Source organism: Cebus imitator, unplaced genomic scaffold, assembly GCF_001604975.1.
Source record: "Cebus imitator isolate Cc_AM_T3 unplaced genomic scaffold, Cebus_imitator-1.0 Scaffold541, whole genome shotgun sequence".
Lineage (NCBI taxonomy): Eukaryota > Metazoa > Chordata > Mammalia > Primates > Cebidae > Cebus > Cebus imitator.
Window position 1 is genome coordinate 1562697 of NW_016107856.1, and position 9834 is coordinate 1572530.

Here is a 9834-nt window from a genome sequence, read left to right on the forward strand (position 1 = left end):
TTTGAGACAGGGTCTCACTCTGTTTCCCAGGCTGGAGTGCAGCGGCGTGCTCAGCTCTCTGCAACCTCTGCTTCCAGGCTCAAGTGATTCTTCCACCTCAGCCTCCCGAGTAGTTGGAACTACAGGCACATGTGCCACCACACCTGGCTAATTTTTTGTAGAGACTAGGTTCCACCATATTGCCCAGGCTGGTCTTGAACACTTGAATTCAAGTGAACCACCCGATACAGCCTCTCAAAGTGCTGGGATTGAAGGTGTGAGCCACTGTGCCCAGTTATTATTTTATCTTAATAGCTTAGTATTATGAACATTCCTGGCAACTAAAAAAATATGAACGTAATTTTATTCTAGTTCTAATGAAAAGTTATTGCCAAACTAATGTGATAATACTTTCAGTTTTTTGTTTGTTTGTTTTTGTTTTTGTTTTGAGACAGAGTCTCGCTCTGTCACCCAAGCTGGAGTGCAATAGCATGGTCTTGGCTCACTGCCACCTCCACCTCCTGGGTTCAAGTGATTCTCCTGCCTCAGCCTCCCGAGTAGCTGGGATTACAGGTGCCTGCCACCATGTCCTGTTAAATTTTTGTCTTTTAGTAGAGACAGGGTTTCACCATGTTGGCCAAGCTGGTCTCAAACTCCTGACCTCATGATCTTCCTGCCTTGGCCTCCCAAAGTGCTGGGATTACAGGGGTGAGCCACCATGCCTGGCCCACGATAACAGTTTTTATGTCATTTAGTGTCACATACTGAATACTAATAATAATGTCCTTGCTGTTTGGTCATTTAACTTATATTTATTGAGCATTTGTTATGTTCTAGGTAACTGTCATGAAAGTGGTCAAATCAGATTTTTTCAAATGGTGATAAGTGCTAGGGAGAAAAATAGATTAAGGAAGAAGCTTAAGGAGTGCTGGGGTAGGTAGAGTGGGTTGCAGTTTTAAATGGGTGATAGGGAAGGACATACTAAGAAGGTTATATGAGTTAATATTAGAGAGAAGCAAGGAAGAAAATTTTAGGCAAAAGGAACAGCAAGATCCAAGGCTCTGAGTATTCCTGGCAGATTTGAGGCCAATGTGGCTGTAGCAGAGTGAGAAAGAAAAATAGTAGGAGATTAAATCAGAGAGGAGATTAGGGAGCGGTCGGGGGCATATTAAGTAGAGTGAGCCTGGTAGAGCATTGAGGTAACAGTGGCTTTTACTCTGAACTAGGGCAAGGTATTGGAAGATTTTAAATGAAGGATTAACAGGATCTGCCTTAGCCCCAGTGATCAAAATGAAGTGGAAGATACAGAATAGAGAGACAGGAGAAATCTTTTCCAGAAGGAAGTATCCAGGTTTGAGATGATACGAAAAAAGTATCAGTGAAAGGAAAGTTGCTATTTTGAGAAGTTTTCACTGACATTTAAAGGAGAATGAAAGCAGCTTTTGATAAACTCTTGAAATCAGAGAGTTAATCTATTTAGGCTTTTGAAAGTGTTCATTACCTGCTGACAAAGCCATTCTTCATTTGAATTTTCAATTCAAGTAAACATGATTTTATAAGGAATATTACAAAAGCCACTGAAAAATAATGAATGCCTCTGATAATGCAATTATAAAAAGTAATCAGGATTAGAATGATATAGCCCTTTAATTTCATAATGAATTATAAAAATAAGATGTGATGCTTAGTATGGGATGGTGCAGTATAAAAAAGTATATTCTAAGGCCAGGTGTGGTGGCTCATGCCTAAAATCCCAACACTTTGGGAGGCCGAGGCGGGAAGATCATGAGGTCAGGAGATCGAGACCATCCTGTCCATCAACATGGTGAAACCCGTCTCTATTAAAAATAAAAAAATTTGCCGAGTGTGCTGGCATGCGCCTGTAGTCCCAGCTACTCGGGAGGCTGAGGCAGAATTGCCTGAACCTGGAAGGCGGAGGTTGCAGTGAGCTGAGATCATGCCGCTGCACTCCAGCCTGGCAACAGAGCGAGACTCTGTCTCAAAAAAAAAAAAAAAGTATCATCTATCTGAACAAAGGAGTATGATAGAAAACATAATACTCCTTCTGTAAATGCATTCCTACTCATTTATTGAACTTTGGTCTATAGGATTGGGAATAATTAAGAATCAGGTAAAAAAAAAAATCAGAAATAAATTCATTATTCTTTTTTGTGGAGGAGTAGAGGGAGACGGGGTCTTGCTCTGTCACCCATGCTGGAGTACAGTGGTGTGATCTCACCTCATTACAGCCTCAGCTTCCTGGGCTCAAGTGATCCTCTTCACTCTGCCTCCCAAGTAGCTGGGATTACAGGCATGCATCACCACACCCAGCTAAATTTTTAATTTTTTTGTAAAGGTAGGATTTTGCCATGTTGCTTAGGCTGATCTTGAACTCCTGGACTCAATCTGTCTACCCACCTCACCTCTCAAAGTTATGGAATTATAGGCGTGAACTGCCACACCCAGCCAGATTCGTTATTTTTATTAAGCATTATGTTCTAACTTCTTTTGCATTTAATGAAAAAGTATATATTGCTAAAACTGATCTTGCAGACAACTTACACTTTTATAGAAAGGCAAAATATTAAGTATTTCTAAGATGAAATAAAATGAGAATTAACCGATTAGTTTATATATTTCATGATACAGTTCAATAATACAGGTTTTATTTCATAAATTACACCTCCTTAGAAAGAAATCACATGAAATTTTATCAATAGCATTTTCCCCATGCAGTTTTACTTAAACAGCCTTTCTGTCTATACTGCTGTGGCCATTTGAAAGTGCTTTTATTTCCAGTTAATGACACATTTTAGGGATGTGTTTTAATAATAACTGGCAAGCACCCATTTACATGTGTAAAAAAAAGGCAATATTTAGCATTAGATGATCTCTACTTTGTCTTAAAGAGCAATGTGTAGCTTAAAATAGCCATGGGATAGAAGATGCAAGGCCAGTCTCACTTCTCCATTTTTCTCTATATATGAATTCAGAAAATCCCATCACAGGCCCAAAATATCCTAGGTCTCATGTCTTATATCACCCCTAACAGAAATATTTGCATAAGATAGTGATGACAAGTCATGGGCAGGACATGGGGTTGCGTGTATTCACAAAGGAAGATTCCATAAAAGACAGACTCCTGTATTAGGAATTGCCCCCTCTTTGTATCCTGAAAGTTCTTATAAATAGCTTTGTTTTGTCAAGTGGGATAAGGGCTCCTTTGAAAGGGGAAATGAGAAAGGATAACCTTCCTGAACTTGTAGGTTGATGAGTTTTAGGAAAAGGTACAAATGAAAGTTAATCTGGAAATTGATTTTCTTCTAAATGATCTATTGTCGCATCCCTTCAAAAGTCTCTGAGTAACCTAGGATGCTGGAATACCAGTTCACAGACTATTATTGACAGAATGAATAAGGCAAACAACTGAGAAGGGAGAGGCAGTTGTTTGTTTCAATTACTGGTTTACAAGGTAACTGAGGATGAGTTATTTCAAATCATTTCATCTTCCTCTAACTTTTGCTTTAGGTCAAAAAAAAAAAAACTTATAAATTATGTTATATCCTCTTTCTATCTCAGGTAGGAATTCAAATGCTCTGAAAAAGGAAATTACCTAGTATTAAATTTCTTCCTTTACTATAGTTATGAGGTATAGCTTCTACAAATTGTACCTCTTAATAGGTGCAGTTTCTAGCAGTTTTTGACCAGTATTTTTTCCTTTTTCACTTACAAAATTACAGATTATCTTCCAGGTACCATGGAAATGCAGTTGCTATCTGGGCTATTCAACCACGTCTGTGGCAGATGTCTAGTGCTATTCATCACTCCTGTAATGATCTTGGCAAAAGGTTGTACATGATTCACCCAACTTGTCTTTGAGAGATTTTTCAGAATTGAGCTGAGTTGTAAGGAAGTATTCTAAACCGTGTTGCTCTAAAGTATAGTTCATGGACCAGCAGCACCAGCAGCATTGGCATCAACTGGAAGTTTGTTTAGAACTCAGGTACCAGCTTAGACCTAAGGAAGCAAAATCTGCATTTTAATAAGATCTCCAATTGTTGTATGTACATTAAAGTTGATAAAGTACTGGTCTAAAACCATCTTGGTGGAAATGAAATGACATTTTTTTTCTCTGTCTTCCTTCAGGTCTTTGTCGAGTATGCAAATGCTGGTGATTCCAAAGCTGCTCAGAAATTACTAACTGGAAGGATGTTTGATGGGAAGTTTGTTGTGGCTACATTCTACCCGCTGAGTGCCTACAAGAGGGGATATCTGTATCAAACCTTGCTTTAATCAGTAACCTAAGAACTATTTCCTTTTTCTCCTCTTCCATTTCTTGGGTTATTGTATTCCACACCTGAATGCAGGAGCACCCCCTTACCATTTTAGGAAGGTACTTTGTACATTTATTTAATCCTACTAATGTGTAGCCATTGCCCAAGCAGTGACTGCATTGTATACATTTGGCACTGAGTAGGACAAGACCTCTCAGCTATACATTGAGGGGTTTTAGAGCATCCATGTGGGCAACCTATTTTTGTGCAGGAGAGCAGGTGCTGCTCTTCCGTATGTAACCTAAAAACATGTTAATTATTTTGTGTGATCATGAAGCAAGAATGAATAATATCATGTCTTGGTAAATACTAACAAATTTGTTAGGTTTGGTGACATCATTTACAGATTCTTTCTTTATGTTGTCCAGTGGTTCTTCCTTATTGTTGATATCCATAAGCTGGCACTGGATGCTCTCAGTAATGTTAAGTAATTGTCAAGCAGTAGTTACCTACTGTGTTCTTAACACTGAGTTGTGAATTTTTTCTTAAAGGAGTACTGTAGTACTGAATATTCCTTTAAAGGAACTGCAGTGAGCCTATCTAAGATTTTTAAAATTAAGGCTTTTAAAATAGAAAGCTGATGCTTGATCTTGCACAATTTTTATGTCTAGTATGTATGCTTGAGTGAGTGTGCAGGTATGAACGATTAGAGAAAATTTGAGTCACTGTACTTTATAGTGTGAATCCTGTGAGCTAATACAGTCTGAACTCATTTCTTCCCTACCTATTTCACATTGATAAGATTTAGGATATACGTTTTTTGAGAGGTGGTCTCTCTGATACAATGTAAATGACAAAACAAATAATTCCTGAGAGGCTCAGAACAAACTGGAGTCTACCCTGGAGTTACATTGAGACTTCTAAAATGATTAGAACAAAGACTAAGTTTTGCCACATGTAAATCAACCCCTCTTTCAGTCTAATTTAGACTCTGTATTAGCTCATCTTTTTTGTACTAAATCTATAGTTTTAAGATTTCTCAAGATGTGGCTCTGCCTACTATGATGGAAAATTGAAGTGGGTGAAAAGAATTAGATATACAATAAAGGGAAAAGAAAAAAATGGGTGAAGAGAGGATAGAAAATAAAGAATTATTTTTTCTTCCTTTCTGTTTCTCGTATCCCTGCTCCCTTTTTCCTCCCCTTCTCTCATTCTCTGCCTCTATCCTTACCTGAAGATAGAGGAGCAGCATCCCAGGTAGTTTGGCTTTTGACTGCAAGGAAGTTAAGAAAGGAGTAGATATAATGAGATAGAAGTAGAAAGGAAGAAAAACTCAAAGAATTCTTAAGGAATTCTTAAAAGGATTCATAGCAACCTGATGTGTCCCTTAGTAGAGAATACTGGTATGCGTGAGTTCATGGACACGAGTTGATGACACGGCTTTTAGAATTATAATTATGGATTCTTCTTACATTATGGTAGGTTGTCTTTAAAGATATAAAAATTAGGATACCTTTATGAAGCACTGATTATACCAAAAAAAAAAAAAAGAAAAAACAAGTTGTATACAGGTTATTAATTCTTTTATTTATTTATGTTTTTCCTAAGGAAAATGTCTTTTATATCTTTCCCTGCTGGAAGCCTTCTCATAGTTCCTTGTTTGCCATGCAGGTTGCTGAGAGTCCAATTAGAATTTGCATTTTAGAGAGTGAAATATTTTATCCCATTCAAACAATTAGTGTTTGACATTTTAGTTATTTACAATTGTCAAATTCAGGACTCTCATTTAATGTTTATTATGAAACCAAATTTGGCATAAGGAGGCTGATTTGTGAATTACCAAAGGGTCTTGTGGCATGTTCCCCAATATGTGCCCTTAGCAAGAAGAGCTGTTATTTTTTGTTTTGACCCTTTCCGAGGTTGATTATAAATTGATTTGTTTTCAAGTCAGAATTCAAGTGGGCAGAACCAGTATTGTGAAGACCTAAACTTTCCTAAGTGTTCATATGGGTAGCAGATTTTGTGGTGATTAGAAACATCTGTTCCTTAAGGGCAAGTATCCTAAGTTAGCACGTGTACTTTTCTCTCCCCTCCTCCCCCCAAAAGAAAAGTCCTTACACATAAACTGCAGTTAGGCTTCTAAGCTTAGTCCTGCAGTATGCTGCTAACATCTTGATGCCGATCTTCACAGCATTCTTTGATTGTCATCTTATTGCTGATACATTCATACATATATTGAGTGCTTGACACTGTAGAATTTTATTACAGAAGATGCTAACTAGATTTTAAGGGAGCTGAGGGAATAATTGATGAGCCTTGAATTAACCATGCATTTAATTAAATGTTTTATATTACAGCCAGAGAATTGAAAAAAAATGCCTCCTGTGATTTAAATTATTTTGTAGCTCTTAGCCCATTCTACCAAAGATGATATTAGCAGATAACCCCTCCCTCTTCTTATATTATCAGAAGTTTAATATCTTTCTTAAACCTGAACCAAATATTATCAAAAGATTCAAGTTTCATGATTAGGTTGAAATACATACATAGGGATTTTGATTTCTTGAAATTACTGAAAAACGAGAAATTTTCTTTTTGAGAGGAAGGGTAAAGAGGTGAGGTTTCATGTCTCTTAACCCCTACCCTTTGGGTCTAATTTTTTCTCAGGTAGTTTTTCATTTTCTAGATTAATGCCTGTGCTTCCTTACCTCTTGCCTTCCCAGTTACTTCTTCAGAGTATTATTGTGGCACATTTTACACCCAGAAAAGGCACGTGCCGTGATTATTCTGTAGGAAATACTTGATTCTTTTGAAATATATTTGGAGGGGGTAGCTAGCTAGCCACTATGAAAACAAATGCTGTATTTACAGGACAAAAACAAGTAAAGTTGGACATCTCAGTAAGAGACAGCATTAACTAAAAGTATTGACTGCCTTTTAAAGGAATTTTTAGAACTATCGTCTTGCAATAAGAGATTGCATTTCTTACCGCTGGATGTCTTCCTTTTTTGTGGCCACCAATATAGCAGCTCTCTTTAGAGGGATTCCCTTTCTGCTATGCCTTGAGCCAAACTGGCTGCTTTTAGAACAAAAATCGTAAGTATAGTTTTACTCAAACTTCTCTTTGTTTTCATTGAGAGAATTATTGCCTTCTTTTTGGTACTCCAGCTGCTAAAGAGTGCTGAGGTGTGTTAAATTATTCTTTAAAAGAAAATCTCCGAATACTTATTTAACTTGTCTTCTAGATTTGTGTTGCTTATATTTTTTAACTATTGAGCAAATTTATTATAAGGATTGCTGTCACATAGAGAAAGCTGAAGGGAAACCATGGGCAGAAGGCTTTTTTCTGTCTTATCACACTGGACCTTCACTCTGGTAAGGGCATCAGTTACTTTTCTAGAATAAAAGGCAGAGTTGGAGCACTTATCAAATGCTGTTCCATGGCTTACTTTAGTTAATTCGCCATGCAGATAACTAACATTTTGGTATCTTTTTCTTTTAGATCTTGTTTTCTATTAGGCCTATCTTACACATAATTACTACTATCAGTTATACTTGGCAGTATGACTTTTTCTTTTTCTTTTTTTCTTTTTTACAATTAATTTAATGAAAATCAGCATCATTGTAAATGATAGTAATTGTAACAACATAGTTAGCGGGTGAAGGAGTAGGGGAGACACTCAGTAACTATTTATTTACCGAGACACTTATGCAAGGGTGCATGCTAGGTGGCTTTATTCAGATTGGGGTACAGATGGAATCACATCACGACTTTGAGTCTGGTGGATGTGTAGATAAAGATGTAAGCAAGTGCCTTGTGTTTCCTGGAAAATACTAAAACTCATTTGGATGAAAGCTTCCCAGATGATGATAATTAATAGCACTTCTGCCTTTTTCCTGGAGTAACTTCTAGATTGAGTCATATAGTGTAAAAGTCCAAAATTTTCTTTGTTTACCTTTTGTTTTATGTTTCACATATCTATATATATATATATATATAATTATTTTTTTCACTATCTGCCTGGAAATAGCCTTGGTTTACCTTATTTTTTTATATGTGTAAAACTACTCATATTTGATTTTATTCCAATATTACATATGATGGAAAAGCCAGAATTGTCTGACAGAATTTAATTCTTCCTTGGATCTCTAGTTCTGTTTTTTGTTTTTTTTTTTGAGACAGAGTCTCACACTGTCGCCTGGGCTGGACTGTGCAGTGGTGCCATCTCAGCTCACTGCAACCTCCACCTCCTCTGTTCAAGTGATTCTTCTGCCTCTGCCTCCCAAGTAGCTGGGATTACAGGTGTGTGCCACCGTGCCCAGCTATTTTTTGCATTCTTAGTAGAGACGGGGTTTCACTATGTTGGCCAGGCTGGTCTCGAACTCCTAACCTCATGATCCGCCTGCCTAGGCCTCCCAAAGTGCTGGGATTACAGGCATGAGCCACTGCGCCCAGCCTAGTTCTATTTTTAATATCAAGTTCCTTCGTCAAATTCTATTACTGTAGCTCTCTAATATAATTGTATTTCTTGTCTATTATGGTCACATATAGACAAGTTGTTGGTCACAGTTTGCTCAAAAGAATTCCCATTTCTTAAGGTGCTCAGTAAATCACTTTTATTTTGAGATGGTAGTTTTTCAAGTTAGCATTACTTACTAGCCTTCTCAATGAACATAAAAATGTTGTCTCCATCATATGGAACTGAGCCTCTTGTGGTATATTTAGATAAGTCCCATTCTTAATCACAGAAGAACATGTATATTTTAGTTTTTGGAGTACCCAGAATTTTGAAGATTTTGTTTCATTTTGTTTTAGGATAGCTTCTCTGCCTGATACTATAGGATATATCATGTTTGTTGTTGTAGCTGCCTCCCTTAGATGTTTTTCGCTATTTTTAAAATTGTATAATGACCAGTAGATTCACAGTGGCATGTACTTGACAAGTGCCGTGGATATTTAAGAAGGTGGTAAATAATTTTAATATTTTTGCTGTAATTTTATAGGAGAAATGGACTTAAGAGAAATATCTATAAATCAGAGCGTATTTAGGAAATTTTATATTTTATAGGTGGTCATTAAAGTGATCTGCAGGATATAAGATAGTTTACACAAACTTTATTCTCCTGATAGGAAATTGTTATTCATTTTCCTACCACTCAGCACTTTTGTTCTGCCTTGTACTGCTTATGTGGATTAATGTTTTAAATTTGCTTTATTTGTGCTTTTCAGAGTTGTCATAATTATGGCAGTTGTGTTTGTGGCACTGTAAATGCTGGAATTCATGGGAAACCTATCAAATGACTGCTCGAGTGTTATTTCCCATTACATTAGGTAGCTGTCACAATAACCAGAAGAAAGCTGGTGGCTCTTTTGAAGAAGGCCATGTATGTTTTGTTATCTTGGTTTCTAGTATTTTAATTGAAAGGCAAAGAGAAGCATTCTGTCTTATTTGTCTTATATAACCATTAATCTTTTTTGTGCAGAAGAGAGCTTATTTTGTTATGTGTAAGGGAAATAAGTCACATTCTGGGGGAAAAAACTGGAATTGTTCATGTTTTGTTTTTTGGGGGAAATCTTTAT

At 36.8% G+C, this 9834-nt stretch overlaps 1 protein-coding gene across 1 annotated transcript in view; it reads left to right on the forward strand.

The window, feature by feature from the left end:
• Positions 1 to 7530, forward strand: part of UHMK1 (U2AF homology motif kinase 1) — a 29342-nt gene extending 21812 nt beyond the window's left edge. Inside the window, exon 8 of the mRNA XM_017515081.2 lies at positions 4126 to 7530. Within this exon, the coding sequence (XP_017370570.1) occupies positions 4126 to 4272 (147 nt within the window). The 3' untranslated portion in view covers positions 4273 to 7530. The remainder of the gene's footprint in view (positions 1 to 4125) is intronic.
• Positions 7531 to 9834: the final 2304 nt, after the last annotated feature.